The 22,669-nt window shown below is 44.7% G+C and overlaps 2 protein-coding genes and 1 long non-coding RNA gene across 3 annotated transcripts; 2 read left to right on the plus strand and 1 right to left on the minus strand.

The window, feature by feature from the left end:
• Nucleotides 1–111: 111 nt before the first annotated feature.
• LOC142585456 (pre-mRNA-splicing factor ISY1 homolog) lies at nt 112–9,806 on the plus strand. The gene is made up of 9 exons (XM_075696231.1): nt 112–281; nt 400–422; nt 515–681; nt 4,840–4,952; nt 5,689–5,750; nt 6,665–6,720; nt 6,951–7,198; nt 8,665–8,757; nt 9,621–9,806. Exons 1-9 carry the CDS (start codon nt 279–281, stop codon nt 9,729–9,731), a joined length of 876 nt encoding a protein of 291 aa, XP_075552346.1. The 5' UTR covers nt 112–278; the 3' UTR covers nt 9,732–9,806.
• Nucleotides 1,196–2,721, plus strand: LOC142585457 (uncharacterized). Its single transcript, XR_012829093.1, has 2 exons — nt 1,196–1,391; nt 2,594–2,721. It is a non-coding gene; the product is annotated as an uncharacterized LOC142585457 (long non-coding RNA).
• A 7,081-nt stretch (nt 9,807–16,887) lies between the features above and the next one.
• SerRS-m (Seryl-tRNA synthetase, mitochondrial) lies at nt 16,888–19,222 on the minus strand. Its single transcript, XM_075696228.1, has 2 exons — nt 18,278–19,222; nt 16,888–17,893 (listed from the first exon to the last, which is right to left on the minus strand). Exons 1-2 carry the CDS (start codon nt 19,052–19,054, stop codon nt 17,372–17,374), a joined length of 1,299 nt encoding a protein of 432 aa, XP_075552343.1. The 5' UTR covers nt 19,055–19,222; the 3' UTR covers nt 16,888–17,371.
• Nucleotides 19,223–22,669: the final 3,447 nt, after the last annotated feature.

Here is a 22,669-nt window from a genome sequence, read left to right on the forward strand (position 1 = left end):
CAGCACTAAAATTAAGTTATTTGATTATATTATAACTTTTTTGATAACGTGTAGTTTACAACAAGTTTACCATCTTTACAACAGAGCTAGAAACAAGTCACGGCCAGGTCAAGCATCCAGCCAAAGCAGCCGAAGTCGCGAAGGCGCATCGGTCAAGCAGGCGAATCGTGTAGTTTACGTCGTGCTTACTCCGCCGTCTCTCGCTGTTACACCTGGAGAAGTGTAATTACATCGTAATCCTCATCTGCATTCTTGAGCTTCCGTCATACTTTGCCACAATGGTAAGCGACATTTGTTCCCGATTAAACATTTCTTGAAGTCTCGTGTATGGACCGTTTACCTCGTTCATACGTCGCCTTGTTGTTAATGCACGATGTTTTCTCTTACGCACTGTTCTAGGCGAGAAATGCTGAAAAGGCCATGTAAGTAGTGGCTAGATTGTATCTTTGCTCTCACAACGTACTTCTTTTTCGCATGCGACTTCAAATGAGCGTCTTATTTCTCCTTTTTCTAGGACGACGCTGGCTCGCTGGAGAGCCGCTCAGTTGGCCGAACAAGGCAAGGGTGTCCAGGAAAGACGACCTTTCCTCGCATCCAATTGTCACAACCTGAGGAAATGCGAGAAATGGAGGATGCAGGTTATTCGCGAGATCGCGAAGAAAGTCGCCCAGATACAGAACGGCAAGTGAACTCTTGACATAGTCCGTCAGGCTTTGCTTGTACGTTTGCAGGCGGATTTTTTACCGCGAAGCTGTATATGCCTAGCCGATTTGTCTGTCCGTCTGTCGGTTCCCTGTGCGCCGAAAACTCCTCCGGCGCAACCTCATACCTATGCGTACAAAAAAGAAAGAAAGAAAGAAATAAAGGTGCACGATTAGTGAACACCACCTAGATAGCACAAGGCCTGTTGTCATGATGTCACGCTACCTAGCCCAAAATTTACCATAGAGAAAGAAATTCAACAAGAGGGGACACTCTTCAAAAACTGGCAACAGGAAACACGTCACCCCTAGTTTCAACAACAACCGTCAGTTGACGCGAGCATCAGAAAAAAAAGAATGTGAAATAAACTTCCAGACAACGTTTTATTTTTTTTATTCCTTCCCACTAAAAGTGAAAAAGTTTTGCGTGTAAACGAACTTATACTTTGCAACTTTTTGTTTCGTTGCCTAGCAACAAGCTAGCGGCACGCCAGACGCGCGTGCATACGTCATGCGCCAGACAAGCGGCAGGAGTGAGCGAGGCCGGTCGTACGTACGAAGCTCGCGTGCTCGCCGACCCGTCTGTTTTGGATATAGCCCATGTTTTTGGGCTCCCGGCCTTCTCTATGCTTTTCTTGCGTACCGTCTGCATTTCGACACGGCACCACTGCACTACTGGACTACGGCAAGGTGAGAAATTGTGTTTGACAGTGTGCGGCGCATTTTAAGCACATTTAGGCTTAGTACGAGTGGCGCAGTTAGCGAAAAACAGCTCCGCCGTCCTGGCGCAGTTAATTTGAGTTAATGCCTCGTCCTGGGAGATGTTTGCGGCGCTTTCTATGAGCGCCAACATTACTGTAACTTATTTCGGTAGTTTTGGAGCACGCTTGCCGCACCGGGCTTATTGACGCAGTAAGCGAAAACCGGCTCGGCCGTGTGACGCATTTGCGCGTGTACATGCGTGTACTACGTCGTAGCGCCTAAGACAGACAAGTTTTCGCGCATTATGTGGCCCCCAACATTATTGTAATTAACGTCGTTATATTTGGGGTAATTTAGAAGCACGGTTGCCGCGCCCGGCTTATTGACGCAGTTAGCGAAAAGCAGCTCGGCTGTGTGCCGCAGTTTCGCGTGTACTGAATCTTACTGGTAGAAGTTCGTTACGCATTCTCTGACCCGAAAAAGTATTGTAATTTATTTGGTAACTCTTTAGGATATCTTGAGGCTTGCTCGCCGCGCCTGGGGTTGTGAAGGTGTTAGCAAAAAAGCAAGCCGGCCATAGTGAGTTGGTTTTGCGTGTACTGAATTTTAGTGGGACAAGTTTGTGACGCATTTTATAGCCCTGCAACAACATATACCTTATTTCGGTACTCACACTTCTCGAAAACGCGACGAGCGATTGCCGAGAGTGATAACACGGGAGTGTTGCATGCGCCGGCAGGACGCGTAAAAGATAACAAGGAGGAGCTCAAGAACATGACATTTATGTATTCTGAGCGACTGAAAACAGGCTTTGCACCCACGAGTCTGACTTCAGTGCGATTAGAAGGCATTCTGCGAGCGTGTAACATGGTCTGGCTGAGCCTGTGTTGTAGCCACCTTTGTGTACTTGGCGTACCATCGTGTCGACTGAGGCCAAGTTGCTTTGGAAACGCGCAGTCACCCGTGTATTTGTGCACTTGAAGTGCAGGAAATAATGCCCGGGAAAGGAGGGCTGCTTGAAAATTTTGTAGCATTGTTTGGGAGGAGTCTTTGCTGCGAAATATACGTAAAAGTGAATTTATCTGTAATGCCGCTCATTCACCACTTACGCACGTTTCGCCTCTACACGAAATACTCCTGTTAGGTCAATATACCAAAATGATACATGCTTGTAATTTACTTTCTTTCAGCTGATGGCATCCGGTGGAGCATCGTACGGCAACGACTGCTGCTTACCTGGTGCCACAACTTTGGATGAATGCAGAAGCCCGGAACGAGCATTTATATAGAGCAAAATAAACATTTCATCATTTCAGAAGGCGTCTTTCGTTTTCTTTATGAAATTGCACCTGACAGATTCGGTGCAGTCTTGTAAAGGTCAATCGCAATCATTTCTACTTAATAATGAAACGATTCCACGCCAAGGCCACGCGAGGCTCAGCAGAAGCGAAAAGAAAGAAAAAATGAATGCCGCGCCGAGCAGCGGAGCCGGCGCGGCGTGTACCAAGTGGTGTTCAAAACGCGCGCGCCCAAAACCGAAACCGGAAGGAGTCAACAACATCCGCTTGGTGTGCTACAGTCAATTCGGCCGCTGGGCTCTATGGGAGTGTCCGCTCTTGTTGAAATTTCTTTCTCTATGAATTTACGTTGACAAGGCTGGCGTGATGAAAGCGGTGACGTCAAAATCACTGTTGTCTACTCGGGAGCATCCCCATTGATTCTATGGCAGTCGGGCCAGGTAACATGCCGTCATGGATCAGAGTCAAAAGGCCTTGTGCTATGTAGGTAGTGCTGGGATTAGCTGTGCCAGTAGTGACGTCGTTGCTCTCCCTTTCACACCCGTGTGCTTTAATTTAGGTGCACGTTAAAGAACACCAGGTAGTCGAAATTTCTGGAGTCCTCCACTACGGCGTGCCTCATAATCAAAAAGTGGTTTTGGCACGTAAAACCCCATAATTTTTTTGCTCTCCCTTTCAGCCGAGCGCACGCACAGCAGTTTCTGGCTCCAGAATGGGTAGGCCATGTGTCATACGTACTCCTTAGAAGCAGGCAGCTTTCGTTCAGCAATGTCGCAAGCAGAAATGGGAACGAGCTTGCCAACGCCATGCTGATGCTGCAGCTCGGGCACAATAACAGGCTCATGCAGCCGAGCTCAAGCAGCAACTGCATACTCAGGATCCGGCAGCCTACCCAGCCATTGTTTAATGAACTGTCGGGATTAACCCAGTGATAAACACCGGGGCCACATGTTTCAGGTTCGCTGGTTAACCATCTGTACGGAGTGCTTGGGCGGCGATTTTTTATTTTTTTCCTTGAAGTGGCGAAGAAGGTGACATACGTAAGCGATAATGGTTCAAACCAGTTAGGACTTTATTTAGTACAATAGTAGTGCTATCATGGACAAATTTTCTATCGACTCCCCAAAACATTCCAATTGCGAGGGCTACAGTATCGGAAGCTTTCGAACTGTAGGGGATGACGATTTCACACAAAGAGCAAATACAGCCTCATATGTTACTAAGTAACTATGCAAGTGTTAGTTAAATCATGTACATGCCATGCCAGATACGGCATATCAAAGCATGCTTTTGACTCATTTGTGGCCTCCACATCGAGAGTTGTAGTGCCACTACAAAACTGCAGTTTGTAATGCGTATGTCATGTTCAGTACACAGCACAGTTCCCTTTATGCTGTAGGGTTCCTTGACATTTCTGTTCAGATGGTGCAGACAGCAGCGTATCATTGTTACGAAGTGTCCCAGCCTATGATACAGGAACCGAAAAGAAAAGTGAACTTTATCATTGACTATGTAGAGTCAGATTGGCAGGTGCTTTCTTTTCTTGTGTTCACATCAATGATATAACTTTTACTTTTGGGAGTCTTCATGTGCAGTTTATGGGGACATTCATGTGTAAGCTTTTGTAGGCAGCAGGGCATAAACACTTGTCTTGAGGCAAGTATATAATTGCTATAATTGTCATAGCATAATAAGTTGTACTGTTTATTATTTTCTTGCAAACTGTAGAGCTTCACCCAAGCAAATTTTGAAAATTATCATTATCATTATAATGACCTCTTTCATGCTTTCTTGCACATATTTGTATTTTACATGCCTATCACAGTATTTTGTATTGAATGACGACGATATCTGATTATTTCCTTAGAACTCATATTAATGTACATGTTGCATTCTGATACACTTATGTAGTGTTATTTTCACTGGTGCAAATATTGCAAAACTCTGTAGAGCTCCTTTTGAGGCCCCTTGCTATTTACAGTGGAAGTAAACATATATCTATTTCTTTATAATTGATACATTTCATCTTTGACAATGGAGCATGGTGTGTGTGTTCTCTACAGCTATAAAATTTCTCATTAAATTGGTTTTGACTCACTGTCACATACATTAACCTGCCTGTTCATTTTGTTTGACAGCTGGCCTGGGAGAGTTTCGTATTCGAGATCTCAATGATGAGATTAACAAGTTGCTTCGAGAAAAAGGGCACTGGGAGGACCGGATCAAAGAGCTAGGAGGTCCTGATTATGCCGTAAGTGTGCGAACACTTGGTCACGGGTCACTTGCGTTATGAGTCTAGACGTCAGAAAGCTCACAGAGCCTTTCTTCTGTTTTTGAAGGTGACGCATTTGTAGTGCTTCCAATTACATTCGAAGCATTCTGGCCAATGATGCAGCCTAGTTTTGTGTGAACTTGTGGAGCATCTGCCAAGCATTGAGTGCCGCATTGTGTGATGCTGATGCATGCCTCATTCAGTGTGTCCATCTTCATCTTTCTTTTTTAATTGTCTCCTATTGTTCACTCACTACTCTCTCTCAATGTACCTTTTTCTTCTTGAGTAGGCAGGCAGTTGCCAGCTTGCTCTTCTTTCTTTCTCCTCTCTGTTATTGTTTTTATGTATACAAGCATATCAATAATGTCCGATATCAAAGATTGAACAATAACCAGTGAGACAGGCAGCATAAGTCACCAATTAACACAGTACTTTTGTACAATTTTGCGTCCAGCAGTAGTGTCCGGCAGCGTCTTTTTTTCCCTAATTGCAATACGCAGAGAGTGACATTAACATTCACAGATATGCATTTGGAAGCAATACTCTTTCCCGCAACAATCAAATACTGGGTGCCATTAAACTCTAGATCAGTCTATAACATTGGCACCAGCCTAATATGTATTGGATTCAATGTGCAGTGATTGAATTGTGAGTGATGAACTAGGAAGCTGCCAGGAATGCTCACAGTGTGTTTTTGCTCTCATGCTCATTCCAGAAAGTTGGTCCGAAGATGCTAGATCAAGAAGGTAGAGAGGTGCCTGGAAATCGAGGCTATAAGTGAGTGTCGCCTGTGTTTTGGCCTAAGGCACTTTTACCACTGGCTTTCGCTGTGCATGTCATTGGCTGTGTTAAAAAAAGTATGTGGAATGTAAAGTAGAGGTGGATTTATTATGGTGCTATCAGCACTTGATGTTTTGCCACCAGGAGAAATATACACACAAACATTGTCACCATTCCATGCACTGCAGTTGTGGCGCTAGTTTGCCACCAGCCTTTGTGGAAGAAAATAGTGAAAAGAAAAATGCCTTAACAGTGAGAACAGAGCTGCACCTCTTGCATCGCAAAACAGCATCTTTCTCTCGATTGTGCTTGACAAATGTTAATGTGTCGGTACACTCGAGCCTTAGTGTACTGACACTGTGTCATGAAATGTAAACTGTTTCTCACTGATAATACTAGCATGTTATCAACATAATCTTACAACAAACATTTAATATAACAAAGGCATTCTTGTGTCTGATGCAACTTTCTTGTTAACAAGATTAGACTGTAAACAGTGGATCATCAGCTGCTTTAAATTACGGACAGAAAGTACCTGCAAATCTTCGGGTAAAACAAATCAGTTGACCTATTTGCAGAACAGCCGAGGCACAAGAGTTCCAGTGGTTTACATTTAATTTCCAAGACAATGCTAATTCACAATAATTCTGAGTCAGCACTCGACTTGTTCTCCCCCCTCTCTAACTGCCCTCTCAAGTAGAAATGTGATTGCAAACAGACAAAAAATTTGCTAGTAGGATATGCTGAAGTGAAGACACACACAGTCATTGTGTCTAGGGCCAATTACATGTCGGTGAAATAGGGAGCTTAGTGGTGCTGCATTGTTTGCAAAAGTGTTGCTAGGTAACAGAAGGTGAGTATGGATATTGGCATTATACTGAATACTTTTGTGGTTATTTTCCGTGATTCAGATACTTTGGTGCTGCAAAAGACCTTCCAGGAGTTCGGGAGCTGTTCGAACAAGAACGTAAGTAGCAGTTGAACCAAAACTTAGTTAGAAAAAAGTACAATTCAGCAGCTCTATTAGTTATAATGTTGTATGCTTCATATCATACAGTGCTGTCCATTGATAGTACTGTTCATAAAACTGAATAATACCATTGCTAGCAACTTAATTATCATTACAATCTGGAATGGCATTCAGAACGTCCATCCTCTTACATACACAATTCTAAATATATAATTGATATGTTGCAGCGCCACCTCCCCCAAGACGTACAAGGGCAGAAATCATGCGGGACATAGATGCAGACTACTACGGTTACCGAGATGACGATGATGGTGTCTTGGTGCCCCTGGAGCAGGAACAAGAGAAGGTAGCCATAGCCAAGGCCGCCCGCCAGTGGAAAGCACAAAAGAAAGGAGTGAAGTCTGCCACTGAAGGTGACGAAGCCACTGCTAGTAGTGCGAAAGATGAAGAGGACATCTATGCTGTAGAGCCCGAGGTATATCTGAAACTGCTTTTTATTAATTTGGTTCTTTCAACATGCCCTACAAGACTTTGTCGAAGTATACAGGCTACTCCGCACTTTCACATTCGTCTTTCAACTGTGTGGTGCTATCCTCGTGGTGCTTCCATTTCAAACTCTGGATGGCGAGTACATAAGTTTTCTGAATTCCCCAGGGCATTGGAACTTGTGCCATACCATGGGAACTCCATTAAACAGCCTGTTGTCAGCCTCGCAGTCACAGGCAATGTAGCCTGTATACTTTTGACAAAAACTATGTGTTAACACTGATCAGTATTTGCAACTGCATTACATGTACATAGAAAAGAAAGTACAAACAAAACTTCACGTTACATACCATACCAAGCAATTGTTATATCCAGGTACTGACATAAGGAGAAGTTGACATTTGAAAGTGGTGCTTTCTTCCATTATATATTACATTCTGAGTGAGCTGGCATGCCAAGGATAGCTGGCTACTTGAGAATGAATACTATCCCATGACAACTAAGGGGGTTGAAACATGCAAAGCCAGCAGAACAGACATTCAATGTGTGTGTTGCAGTTCACACGGCAAATTGTTTCCTTCATTTGTAACACTTGTATCAGTTTTGAGCTGCTTCACACAGTGCGATTACCTCCAAGGCATTGTTACAGGAACAGCTAATGGTGTTCGAATGGCGAAAAATATTTTAAGCAGATTGAATATGAATATTATTCGAGTAAAGGAACCTTCAAATATTGAATACTCCCAATTCCTGAAAAATTAAGATGAGAAGTTTTGTGGAGTTTGTTCGGCAGCAAAATGCTTGTTTACATATTTTGGTACATGTAATGCTATTAACAACTGCATGTCTGGTCAGTGGAGAACAAAGGAAAGTATGAACGTACCTGGTGCGCATTGATAATGCCAGTAATACAGAAAAAAGAAACAGCATATCACCAGGTGCATGTAGTAGAGTGTGGTGGTCCCTGATTGAGCAAAGGGCAGTACTACAGCACAGTGCATAATTTTCAAGGAATCCAAACATGGTGACATTGGCCAAATGAAAAATTGCTTTGTCCAAATAGAGAGCAATTTCATAGGCTACCCAAGGCAAGACATGCTTACTCAATAGCTGGCAACTATTTTGTATAAGTGACCTCCATGCGTTTGTTGAGGAACTGGATCGTCTGCGCAACAACTGTGCCTGTCCTGATCTATGCAGAATCATTCACACAAACCCCACTTGCATCAGTCGTTTTCCCGATAGACTGCAAGCACTGTTTTTTTCCTTATACATAATAGTCAAACGAAATGTATATTAAAAATTTGGAATAGTGAATTCTCAAGTCAAATACGAATTGAATAGCAAAGACTATTTGATTCATATTCGAAAAATTGCGCACCCCTAGGAACAGCATGTCATAGTAGTCGTGAAGGGCTTAAGCTTTTGTTACTTGTTTTTTGCATATCTATTTAGAGTGACGAGGAAATGGATGACGAGCCTGCCACAGAGAGTGCCGAAGAACAAGCCAGGTTTATTGCTCATGTCCCAGTGCCTTCACAGAAAGAGGTGAGCTATCATTAATTGCAGATGTAACACATGGATCGAAGTATCATAACGATTCTGTTCCTTTCACACTTCTTTTTGTCATTGACACGAGTGTATCCCTTTGGTGTTGCAGTAGATCCCGGATATATCAAAGCGGATCTCGCAATACAGTAGTTCGATACATCAATAACTTGAAATATAGAATTTACCTATCTGAAGCTTATCTGAAGACTCCACACATCTGAGTCTCCCGAGATTGTGAATAGCGGGAATGTACCGATTTGTTTCTCCAAGGCTGCATTGCATGCATAAACGTGTACTTATGTTAGTTTATTTTTGGAGACGAATGTTGCAGGTAGCTCGTGCCATGGTATGGTCTTTGATAAACTGAAAAGCTGGCGTCACTTGGCTAAGAGATCGCCATGCACTTCACGCGGATCAAAGTGCTTGTTGCGCACTTTGACACAACAAGGATAATTCAGGATAACATAGAAACGAACACAGCGTGGAAATCAACCAGCCAGTATGGATAGGCGCCGTGCCACCATCAACACACCTTTACTGTGAATCACACGTGAGCGTGCCTGACCAAGTGTCCGTTACGATTCACTGCTTGAACAGACAATTGTCATACATTGGCAACGAGTCACCCAGGCAGATGCTTAGATTCTGAAGTGACTTGCAGCCACTTTACCATGCAGTGTCTTTTCTAAGTAACTTTGAATTTAGTACGTGGCCGTTCTGGTAAAAATTTTGCCGCAATGGGGTCATTTGCACAAGTAATGCATGGAACAGTCAAGATTCAGGGTCTGTCAGCATGGTTGTTTGTTCTTTTGTTATCCATTCTATACGTTCATGTCTACAAAAGGCCCGGTTTCATGCAGGTTGAAGAGGCACTGGTACGAAGAAAAAAGATGGAGCTCCTCGAGAAGTATGCCAGTGATGTTCTTCAGCAGGAAGCTGAGGAAGTGAAGGAGATGTTGGGGTTGCAGTAGCGTACTGCGACAAGAACTCTGTACAGTGTTAAATTCGTTTTATAATAAAGCCACACATAATTGTGTGCACCTGCATCATTACTAGCCTGTGTCATGTAGACATCCACTCAAACCTTTCATATCAAAGTATACTGTTACGTCCCTACAGCAGTGGTTGGCTGTCGACGATTTATTAACTCAAGGAAACGGGTACAAGTACATAGCAGCAGGCAGTAGCTCAGGCATAGGAGCCAGCACTGGCGAGGCATTCGTTCCGCAAAACGCACTCATGCCCAAAACCACCAGTGCCTTCGCACGCACACTTCATCGTGGTCATCTTCTAGCGACATATCAGTTGTTGCTCCCTTAGACAAAATCTCCATTGCAGTCTGGAGGTTGCCTGACCTCTGGTGGCTGCAGTTGCCGGGTGGTTCCTGCTCGTGACGTTGAGGTCGAGAGGAAGTGGTGTCTTGTGTATTGAGTGAGTCCGGTACCAGAGGAACAGCAGAAGTTGTTTCTTTTGGCATTGCATCCAATAATTCGTTTGCTATGCCCCAGTCCATCGACGATTCGGTTGCTTGCCTAGTCTGACTAGTTCTTTTTATGTGGATGAGGTGACGCCGAACTTTTCCGAGAAAACTTTTTATAAGCCAGGATGCAGTATTTCACCTTCAATCCAGTCTGGCTTTTTAAAAAACTGACGGATAAGCACTTTTTCCCCTACTGAGAAGTGACGTGATTGCTTCAGTGTCTCCTAGCACTCGTGGATCTGTTCCTGTCTCCGGCCCAAGTAGGTCAAGGGGACACAAATATTCTTGTCGCTCTCGCAGGTGTCGTCGCAAAACATCGTTTTTGCTGGTGTCATTCCTATAACTGTGTGAACCGTCCTGTGTTGCTGATACAGGAACCTCACAAGTCGACACTGTATGGACCACTTTGTGTCCGTCAGGAGCACTCTCTTCAGTTCTGCCACGCAGCATTCCGCCTCGCCATTTGTTGCAGGGTGATACACTGACGATGTGATGGCATGTATGCCATTTAATGCCACAGAACTGCTTTATCTTGCTAGAAATAAAGGCTCTTCCATTGTCGGAGATGAGTTTTCGGAGAATGCCGAAAGTAGCTAAGAGACTTAGTACATCGATGACAACTGCGGATGTTGGTTGTGTCACGTGACGGACTTCCACCCACCTTGTGTATGCGTCCACAACTAAGTAGGTGCGTTCGTGTAGTGGCCCCGCGAAATCAATGTGCACTGTGTTCCACAATGCCTGGGGACAGTCCCAGGCGGGAATAGTAACTTTGGGTGGACTCTTCTGCATTGACTGGCATTTACAGCAATGTCGTAGCGTTTCTTCGATAACCTTGTCGATTCTGGGCCACCATACGTAGCTTCTTGCGCACTTCTTTATGGCTACCATTCCTCAGTGACCAGCATGTAGAAGTTCCAGAACGTGAGGGAGCGCCGAGCTTGGTATAATCACCCCTGACCCAATTGTGAGGCAGTCACGATGAACTGCCAGTGCAGTCGCTCTTTGTCGGTAAGCAGTGAAGTCATCTCCAGTGAATTTCTCCACTGTGCCATCATGCACTGGCTTGTACAGCCTTTGCAGGATATTGTCTTGTCAGACGTGCTATCTCTGTGGCTGTAAACGGTGGTCTCGACAACGCTTCAAACAATAGCACGTCGCCAGGTAGCCATGGCTCGTCAGTGCGTTCAGGTAATGGCAATCAGCTCAGTGCGTCTACGTTTTGATGGTTCTTGCCATGCCTGTAGACAATGTTGTAGTCACGCTCAGGTAATTTGATATACCATCTGGTCATTCATTGTGAGAGGTCTTGAGCCTTTGGTTTCTCCGGGCCCAGTATACGAAGCAGTGGTTGGTGGTCAGTGACAAAAGTTACCTTTATTCCTGCAACATATTTGTCGAACTTATGAGCTGCGAACACTACAGCAAGGCCTCTATGCAACTGTGCATAGTTTCGTTCTGCCGGCCCAAAAGTCCTAGATGCAAATGCGATCGGTGCTTCTCTATTCTGGTCATCATGTTGAGACAAAACAGCTCCTATGGTGAAGCGTCGCGTGAGACAAGAGGCTCCTTCCATTCGCATAGTGTGCCAGTACGGTCTGACTGGGAAGCAATGTCTTAAGTTTGTCAAACCCTTCTTGATGCTGAGTTTCCCATCTCTACATGGCATCCCGCTGAAGGAGCTGGTAGAGACAGCTGGCAATAGATGCCCTGTTCTTCAAGAATCTGTCATAGAAAGCCAGCATTCCTAGAAATGACTGCAGAACTTGCTTGCAGTCTGGTGTGGGAGCCTCAGAAATAGCTTGAACTTTCTCTTCGCAGGTGTAAACTCCTGTTTCGTCAATTCGGCATCCTAGAAAAGAAACATGTCTCACTAAAAAAATGGCACTTGTCTTTTCCGAGGCACAGATTGTACATGTGCAGCCTCTTGAGGACTTCTTTCAATCTGATGGCGCATACCGCGGTGTCCTTTCCACTGATGATCACGTCATCTAAGTATGCACAAATGCCTGCGATGCCAGAAAGCATAGTCTTCGTGGACTGTTGAAAAATGGCTGGTGCTGCAGAGATTCCAAAAGGCAACCGTTTGACATTGTAGAGCCCTTTCAGCATTTTGTGGGTCAATATCTCTGATGTCTGTGGTGCCACATGAAGTTGCTGGTAAGACTGTACTAAATCCATAGTGCTGAAGACCTTGCTGCCCCTCAAGTGCCTGAGGACCTCATCTGTTGTGGGAAGTGGGTAATCTGCCTTCTTCGATACTCGATTCACTGTACAATGGTAGTCGCTGCATATTCGTAATGAGCCGTTCTTCTTTTGAATGAGTACCGAGAGGCGTTGCCCAATCCGAACGCTGCGCAGGATGATGACGTTCGTCTGAAGCCGTAGTGGGTAATGTGTCCATGTGGCTTTGAATGTGGCCTCACCGATGAGAGTGCAGGCTGTACCTGAGCCGACCTCAAAATCCAAGGATTTGCCACGAGAGTCCGATACTAATGCATGCTATCTATCCAGACATATATACAACAGATAGATGCAAAGTGTGTGACACCAGAGCCATGCTAGAACACATGTTATGGGAATGCCAGGGACTAATACAGGACAATGAGAGCAAAGTCTCCATTGACAGCCTCCGCGCATGATGGCGGGCTGCACTGCTTAGCTTGAACCTGAAAGACCAACTCTGGGCTGTGCAGCGGGCCAAGGAAGCTGCCGAGAGGCAAGAACTCTTGGCCGTAACCTCAGCGGGTGCCCCAGCCCACTAACTCAATGGACGCGAATCATTCTGATTCGAAATAAAGTTTTCTCACTCACTCACTCCCATTCCAGGATCTCCAGGAGCCAGAGCTGCCACTGAATTCGGGTAGCCGACCAAAGTCAGACGTCACAATGTTAAGCCTTGACGTCGGTGAAGTGCCAGCGAGTCCAGAGTTTTCCTCGTCGCCAAGTGTTACGTCTCTACAGCTGTGGTTGGCTGCTGACGATTCATTAACTCAAGGAAACAGGTTCATATTAGCAGACAGTAGTTTAGGCGCAGGAGCCAGCACTGGTGAGGCTTTCGTTCCGTGACGCACACTCGTGTCTAAAACCACCAGTGCCTTCGAATGCGGACGTCATTGTTGTCATCTTCTGGTGACATATCATATACTAATGCAAAAATTAACATTGTCAGTATTGCCACTGATACCATGATGACACCTGGTCAACAGATACGTCAAAACTAAGATGTACAACTCTCATATTGGCTCATTTTAAAACCTTGTTCCATTGTTTATCCATTTATCATGACAAATAACATTGATTTGAAAATGGGTGCAGCCAAAAATTTTGTACAGGCAACATTCAAATATGTGACACATGTATGTCAAAAGTTGTGAAATGAGGGAGGAGACTAGACTTCAATGTCAACAAGAAGGTTGAGGTATGGTTGCTGGAAACAGTCGAGGTAACGTCTTCTGATAGCACCTTAACCACAAGGGACAAGGTTAAGCAACGTCATTAAATCCGATTTGACAATGCGGTGAAATCAAACCTTGTTAGCTCATTTGCCCTGCGTCACGGAAATGGACTCTTGCAGTGAATGCCTTAGCCATTCTAAGGAGCGCAGAAGTAAACAAAAGGCACCACATTTACTAATTGCTAACGGTTGTGCAATGCATTTACTAACATGCACTCGCTTTTTACAGTTTAGAGCAGGCCACACAGCGATCTTTAACTTGAGCAGCAGTGCCTTTAGTATTGTGCATTGGCAAATGCTGCGGCTACATTTCAAGGCTTCCTTGGTCTTTCTTGCACAAGGAAGTAGATAAAGGAATGCAAGCACGATGGTACCAGTTCCATGGCTACTTGATGGAACGGTGCACTTTTCCATCGAGTGGCCATGCTAGCACCGAGCATGACATTGCTTACAAGCTGCGCTCTTTGGCAGTGCATGGACAGTTTAGCATACATAGCTTAGTGGCTACCATGTGATACATGTAGTACACCCATTCCAATAGCCCAGTTAAAACTCAATTTCACACAAAACTTATTAATATCTCGAGTACTCCTCCACATTTTTGCAGAACGTCAACTCTACAAACGTGTACTGACAGAACACCCTCCCCTTGGTAAACCCTGCAGACCTCTGTAATGCACCAGATTTGAGGGGCCCTTCACCAGGTCTGGCCATTTCAAGCCGACAAGCACAGTGCATACAATGTGCACTAACAATCGTGCCTACTAAGCATTACATCCCTACATGCTGCGGAAAGAGCTTAAATTTTAAACCAAACGCCATTGGCCCTTCTCCTTGAGGGCACCACGTCCCCAGCAGAAGAGTCTACGTCAATTGCATAAGTACGCCTACGTACATGGCAGTGCTGAGACATCGCTCAGAGTGACTGAGAATTATTCAAGGCAACTTCAGTTATTTGTTTAACCTGTTACTTCAATATTGAGACCAATTAGAGAAATAATAAAACATACAAACTGAATGTCTGCATGTTTTTGTTTTACTTCGTACCGTAGCAAGACAGGCGTACTTCCGTTTCACCTGGATGTTCTCCCGCTTGTGTGCAGAGAATGAAACTTTGTCATTTTCTACCGTGTTCCAGTGCTGCGATCACGCTCTTTCATCCTCTCACGCCAGCCTCAGTGCTTGTGACAGTGGCACTGATAATCAGATTTTCTTGTGCAGAGCGCGCAAAATTGTCTGCGGCGAGGAACAAGACAAACACTGCAGCTCGCGCACGAAGCTGTCACCAAACGTGCACCACTCGCAAAAACCCGACAAAAAACAAAAAAAAAAGGAAGACGGGCCCATGACGTATTTGTGACACGATGCTGCAGCTCCTGTATGGGAGAATGCGGGGAAGGAATTTTGCTTGCACAGGCTAGACGGGGAAAATGGAGAAAGTGTCTATGTAAGCGGTGATTCTTGCCTCCTGAAATCGGGTTTGCGGCACTTCAAATATTTCTATCTCTGCCATTAATGAACTAATTTGAATAATTCTTGCAGTAGAACACTCTTTAGAAGGTGCGTAACAACGTCCAGCATATAACCAAAATTTGCTATGTGGCCTGGTGAGGCGCCCTTTAGAGGACCCCTCACCAAGTCTGGGCGCTGCAAGTAAGCAAGCCTGATGTATAGATCATGCAGTGACGACAGTGTCTACAAAATGTTGCAACATTGTATTCCACGGAAAGAACAAGAAACCCAAAGGAAAGCCTGTGAATCCTTAACCTCAGAGTAGCCAGTCACCTCGCCAGCACAGAGATAATCTTGCTGGTTTTGCCTATCACATCACAGGTCTCGGTTACAATGCACAAATAGCCAGCAACAATGTAAACACAGGTATTTGCATGAAATGCAAAGCACATAAAACCGCCACCATAAGTGTGCTTCGCGCAGCAAGAACAGAAGAGAGAAAGAAAAAGACGGAGGCAGAATGTGTGATGTAAACATCACCAATATATAGATTTGGGCTAGTTGGCCCATATTCACATAGTATTTTAACACCATCTACTTTTTTAACATCTGGTGTCATCTGCTTTCTTGTCCCGTGTCTTTTCCTGTTAAAGTAGAATGCCTGCCAACTTGAGAACATTAAAGTTTGTCAGTCATATACACAACACCTTCATGAGCTTGAAACAAGACTTCTAAGGGTAAGAGACTTATGAGAGAAACTTTTTTGTGAGCAGATTTCTTTTAATTGAGAAAACATTAGTAAACTTCTACGAGCCCAAATTCATAAACTTTATGAAATAATCTCAAGAGTTGGCAGGTGTGAAGTACTACGTAAATGTCATGCAAACGCATCAATAAAGAAGACAAGACGAGGAATATTGCTTGAGGATGCTGTTCAAGGAAATGGGAGACAGCCTCTGCTGCTGCTGTGTAGGTAAACTCCTTGCATCATCACTGTGCAAATTTTAATTAAATTATGGGGTTTTACGTCCCAAAACGACTTTCTGATTATGAGGCATGCAGCAGTAGAAGACTTCGGAAATTTCGAACACCTGGGGTTCTTTAACGTGTACCTAAATCTAAGCACACAGGTGCTCTCGCATTATGCCTCTATCGAAATGTGGCCACCGAGGCTGGGTTTTGATTCCGCGACCTCGTGCTCAGCAGCCCAACACCATAGCCACTGAGCGACCATGGTGGGTAAAATTTTAATTTGCTTATTACCTCCACTATTAGTAAACCCTTTTGAATATTTTTGCAGTAAGACGCTCCATGGCCAACACTCTGCTGCATCTAGTATGTGCCCAAAATTTCTGACAGGACCTGATGAAGTATCCTATAATTGTGCTTATTATGGTCACTGTACAGTGGCCGACCACAGCTGTCCACTTTCCATATGAAACCACACATACGAGATCGTGCGTACCAATGAGATCTAATGACTGGATGGGAGAAGTGCAGTAGCCACATGTTTATTACTCATTGTATTTGGCATGCCTTCATGCTCAGTTCATGTACATTTCCTGCTTAAATGCTGGATGCCGAATTTGTCTACATCTTATGATGAATCATGAGCATCATATAAGATAGGCAAAAGGTTTTGAATATGAGTCTATGTGCCTTTTTTTACCATTTCAGTGGCAACACTTTTTATGATGCACACTGTGTGGCTACAGACACTATCAAGCACACAAGAAGGTTGACCAAACAAACAATTTGAGTAATTTTTAATCACAACATCATAACACTGCCCACAAGGTGCTTGCATGAACTTAAAACAACCTCCACTGGAAACTATACAGAGATAACCTCCAAATGGTCCCTGAATACCACATTTGGTTAAAGCATGAGTTGAATGTGCTGTTTCACTCAAGGACTCGCATGCATTCAAGTGTCAAGTGGCTAGATCTTTCCACACTGGTTTCATAAAGGAGCATTCAGCAACGCAATGTAGCTGAAAAAAGTCTGCCACTATTTGTGTGAACGCACAGTGTCGAGTACAGCTTGACAAAAGATGACACCCGTTCTGAATGATTGTGCCACAAGCTTACGCACTGTCCATAGACTTTTGTCTACCAGTCTTTTTTTTTTTTTTCAGAAGCACACACACTGCACTTACAACCTATCTGAAGCAGTAAACAAAAGTCAACAACATGACTGCTGCAAAGATAGGGACCTCAGTGCTACCTGTTTTCCATAAAATAAAATGGCACTGGTCGTGGTATTCGTTCCGTGCCGTATGGTTCCATAAGTGCTTTATCATCCATATACCTTCTCAATGCATCAGGGATGACCACGGAATGGTCCTTCTGCTGGTAGTTCTCCACAATAGCTGTAAGCATCCTCGGAACTGCACAGGCCGTGCCGTTAGTTGTAAACACATAGGATGGCGCCTCCCCCAGTGTTTGTCGACAAGTGATGCCGAGCCTGCGGCTCTGGTAATCGGTGCAGTCTGAAGCGCTGCTGATCTCACCATACCGTCGGCTACCTGGCATCCAAGCTTCCATATCTAGCTTACGGTAGGCTGGCAGCCCAAGGTCAATGGGGGGCATGTCTGAAAGTTGCACGTGGAGGTTGAGGTCTCGGCATATCTCCTTCTGGATCTCGACAAACTCCTTACGCAGTTCAGCACTCTGGCCGGGTGGAGCAAAACCAAACATTTCCACCTTGTTGAACTGGTGGACCCGGTAGAGGCCTTTCTCTTGCTGGAAGAAATAAGAACCGATAAGAAACAAACAAAATACCTTTTAAATTTTTTATAGAACCACATAAAATAAACTCTCGCTGTAAATCGGGAAACTGAGTACAAGGCTACTATACTAACGCAAGAAGCGGTCAAATTGAATCGCCGCGCTTATCATCTGTGACACGCAAACCACTGCTGTGTATAGTTAGCAATTTTTTTTAAAAAGAAAAGAAATGCCGTGCTCCGGAGAGAATACGAGAAGCAAACAGATCAGGCTCGTTCTTTGTGCTTGACACTACAAATTAAAACATGGCGATAGCCACTACGTAACCTGAAACTGACAATACTTAGTGGGATAGTTGGGGTGGTTTACAGTCCTTGCCCCTGATCAACCACCTCTCACCTTCGTCGACGATATCTCAGCCCGATAACAGCGGCTGACCGCCATCAGTCGTTGGGGCAGGTCAGACATCTCTAAGCAATGGTCGCGGTACATGTTCGCCAAGCCCATCTCCGCTGTGCCAGAGAGGCACACCTCGGTTCCCCAGTTAGTCCTGAGGCGATACACCTGGTTCCTCAGTCCAGTCGTGAGCATGCCACACGCTTCCAAGTGCTCGGGATGCAGTAAGTCCGGGACGTACACTGGAGTGAAGCCTTTCTGCAAGAGCTTGTCGACAGTGAAATCAATGAGAGCTTGTTCCATACGGGCTAGGTCGCCGCGGAAGAAGTACGTCCGCTCGCCGCACATTACGTTGTAATTCGGATCTGCCTGAAGCAAGCCCATCCTTGTCATGAGATATTCGAACCGCCTGGGGACAAAGTCCATTTGCCGTTTTTCGCCAATAACGTCCACGACGACTGGTTCGTCACTTTCCCTTCCCAGCACGTCCGGGTGTGTCATGTTAGGCAGCCTGGCGATGGCACGCAGCAGGTCGATCCGCATTTGTTCGTTTTTGTGTCTCACTTTGAGCTCTTCCCACAGCGTCCTAATTTCGTCTAAGTCTGCGACGCATCCCCTCCTTGTAAGATTCTTCGTGATAAGGTCGTGGTTTGCGAAGTCCGCGTAGAATTCGACGTCGAGGTCGAAAAGGCGATGCGTACCTTCCCTGAAGTGTCGAGCGGGAGCGAAAACTTGTTTTCCAAGCCTTGCGAAAGGTAGTAACTGTCTTATAAATAGCATGGTAGTGTTTATAATTTACACAGAAGAAAAGCTTATAAAGCAACTTGCATTCTATCGCTTCCCCGGTGTAATTACCAAGTTTCGCATTAAACTACTGCGCGGATATGCGGATCGGTGCATGTGCACTTTTCTGTGGAAGCAGACATGTTGTCGTCATGGTTTGCAGACTGCCAAGGGCAAAATCACCTAAACCAACCGAAACAGCCTCCGCGAAGGCTGGCAGATATACGCTGTTGCCGGCTGTTGCCAAAAAAGCATGTACAGTCGTTGTGTACAATCGTGTGCAATGTCGAAATGTTATGTGCTGTCGGGGTCCGAACCCTGTAGCATTCTGCCATATACGCCGCATGACATAGGTTCTATTTCAAGATCACAATGTCGGACTCGTCGGGGTCTCTTTATTTATATTTGACACTTTTTTTTCGGTAGGTGAAAGTCATCTTTTTTATAGTGAAGGTCTTCGACCTCGAAATCCTAGAAAAAAAGAATGATGGTGATAAGCCTCAGACCACTCTAAAGAATTTACTATAATACTATCTATAGTTTTCATACCACTCGATTTCGGTCTCGTTTCCCACAAGGAAGGAAGGAAATCAACTTTATTCAAGGTCCTGCACGCCACGAGAGCTTTGGGCTCTCATGGAGTGGGCGTCTCCCACGACGGAACCGGGAGCTGCATGTGTCGTGACGTCACGACGCAAGATGTGGTCACGTGAGAGCAGCGCCATCGCGATTAATCGCGACGTTTTCATGCGACATCGTCAAATGGCTCATTGAGCGAAAAAGCCGGCGTCTGTAGCAGCGAAGTGGCACATAAATTCCCATTGGCTGCGACGCCACGTCACAAGCGCGCCTCGACAAAGGCCTCGACGGAGCAGAGCAGGTGAAAGGATTCACTTGCTGCTCAATAGCGCACCAGGTGTTGAGTGAGGGGCACGTGGGAAGGGGAGAGGGCATCGCCGCGACGTCAAATTGAAGCCCCTTAAGAGGAAGCTTTAGCTCAAGTGCTCCTATCTAAATACATGTAAAAGGAGAATTCATTTTTCTCGGCAACCACTGCATCAAATTTGACGAGGTTTGTTGCATTTAAAAGACGAACTTAAAATCTAGTGACTATTGGTTTCGAATTTTTGAGTTAGGTCGTCAATTTTTTATTAAAAATTGACAAAAATCGAAAATTCTCAAAAAACGAAACTATCAAGTTTACAACTCCGTAACTCAACCACTAAAAATGATAATACAATTCTGTGAATTGTATCTAATAGTACATCTAAAGCGGACAAAATTGATATGCTACACATAAATATAAAAAAAATTTAATCATAGGGAAATACAACTTTTGCAAAACCATTGTAATCAACGTAACACATTCACGTAAGATGTAAAAGGACATATTGAATTTGTCCGCTTTGAATGTTTTAATGGATGCCGTTTACAGAAGCGCGATATCAGTTCTTGATGCAGAGCTATGAATTTGTAAACTTCGTGCTTCTATTTTTTTCAAACGGTCAAATATTTGAAAAACGTTTTAAGAAACTTGAAGCCCTAAATCGAAATTCCGCTTCCAACAGTCACTAGAATTTAACTTTCTCTATCAAATGCAACAAATTTCATCAAAATCGGTCCAGGGGTTACCTCATAAAAACGTTTTTGCGTTTTACATGCATTTGAATAGGCCGCGTCGGAGTTGGGCCCGAGCTAAAGCTTCCTCTTAAACTTCGTAAAGTTGCGGCACTCTCCTCCTCCACCTGCACTTCGCCTCGTTTCTCCTCTCGTTCGCGTTCCCTCCTCGACCGTGGCGCCGGCTACACTGCTCTAGCGTAGCAATGGCGCCAACATGCGCTCCTCGTCACTCTGTGATGATAGTGATCTAAAGAAAGGAAAGACGCTTGATTCTACAACCCGTGAGGGAGCACGGCGAAGTGTCGACCACTCTGTAGACACTTCTCGAGCAAAAATGGCGCTGCATGGCTCGAGGGCCCACGTGACGCTATTAAGCCAATAGCGACGCGGCGTCGGCCAGAGCGCGCGAGGAGGAGGCGGCATTCATCAAAGCGTGGCACTACTTAACGAAGTTTAAGGGGTTTTACTCCAAATCATCCTCGCTCTCTGAAGTTAATCCAGTCGTTCCTTGCCCGCGCAAGCTCTCGTCTGGGTTCTAACTGTGTTTCGGCAAGGCTAAATCAAAACGCGCTCGCTTGCCCACGAGGCGTTCATATCTCGAAGGACCGCTGCAGCGGCGTTCAAATGGACGTTAATGCTTTTGCATTCACAACTCATAAGAAATGCTTAGGTATCCTCCCATCTTTCGGCACTCGCCCGGTGGTCTGTTTTACGGATATCACAAGGCGCACTTTTATGACGATCGAACCCGATATATGGATCGAATTTCTCGGTTGCGATTGTCTTCTTTGCTCAATCTGAAGAAGGGAGCCAATCATAGTCCAGAATTTCCAACCAAATAGGTTTGGATCGAGATTAAAAGTAGCAATGTGATACTGGTATTGTGCTGCTACATCGGGCCGCTCCATGAGTAGCAGCAGCAGACTACCGAGCGAACTGGAGCGAGAGTCAAAACGTCGCGATGTCCTGCTCCCATGTGACCATATATGACGTTACGAAACGTACACCTCCTGGGAAAGAAAACATAATCCGGTTTACATACAACTAAGTATAGCAATTTTTACGGTGCTCTGAGACTTGGCAGTATAGTTTGTCTAGGAAGGTTCATTCTATGGAAAACGCGCCATACAGTGGGTTTTATCACTCCCACTTTATTCTCGAAAATAATACCAGTTAGTTTCCAGAAGGCCGCACCCAAAATAGCTTGATCGAGGAAGCGTTCCTTGTATGATTGTCATGTTATATATTATAGGTGAGGGCAAAATCATGGTATAAGAAAAAGAAACTGGGAGAATTCGCTTTGTGGTAGCCCGACTACAATGCTTTTCCTGTATCATTCCGGAAAATATCCATTCGAACCATTTATTTGGCGCTCATTTCATTATGTTTACAAGTTTCTATACTGATGTGAAAGTACAGAGTGTGAAAGATGGTACTTTTAATTAATTATATTCGCTGTCCTTTAAGTTGCGCTGCAATCGGCTTACAGCGCTGTGCACTTAAACATCTTCGATATGCAGCATAAGTGAAATGCATGAAAAAACAAATAAGTCACGCTGAGATATTAATTTGCGACGTGTGATTTTTCGATTTGAAAGGGAGAGGAATAAAGATTCAGATTGTAAAGACGTGAAATATGCTGTGATGCTTTAACATTTTCAAAACGGCAAAAAAAAAAAAGAAAGAGAATCATTATGAGACACGAAAAGAATTCAGAACGTACTACATCCATGGACGTTTGTAGTTACGCCAGGGCAGCGGGCTCAATTTTGCGCTGCTAGTAAAATAGATGGACAGCGCTCCGGAACGCTTGCATACGCAAATTTTTCAAAGGCGACAAAGAACCAACAATTTTTATATTTGTCCTGCACATTACCCACAAGGTGCCCCTCACTTTCTCTAGATACAAACAAGGTGCCGAGTTAAATTCGCCGTGGACATTGGAGAAACCAACTACGAACCACTTACATATGAAAATAGGGGGGGGGGGAG

This window comes from Dermacentor variabilis, chromosome 6 (genome assembly GCF_050947875.1).
Source record: "Dermacentor variabilis isolate Ectoservices chromosome 6, ASM5094787v1, whole genome shotgun sequence".
Lineage (NCBI taxonomy): Eukaryota > Metazoa > Arthropoda > Arachnida > Ixodida > Ixodidae > Dermacentor > Dermacentor variabilis.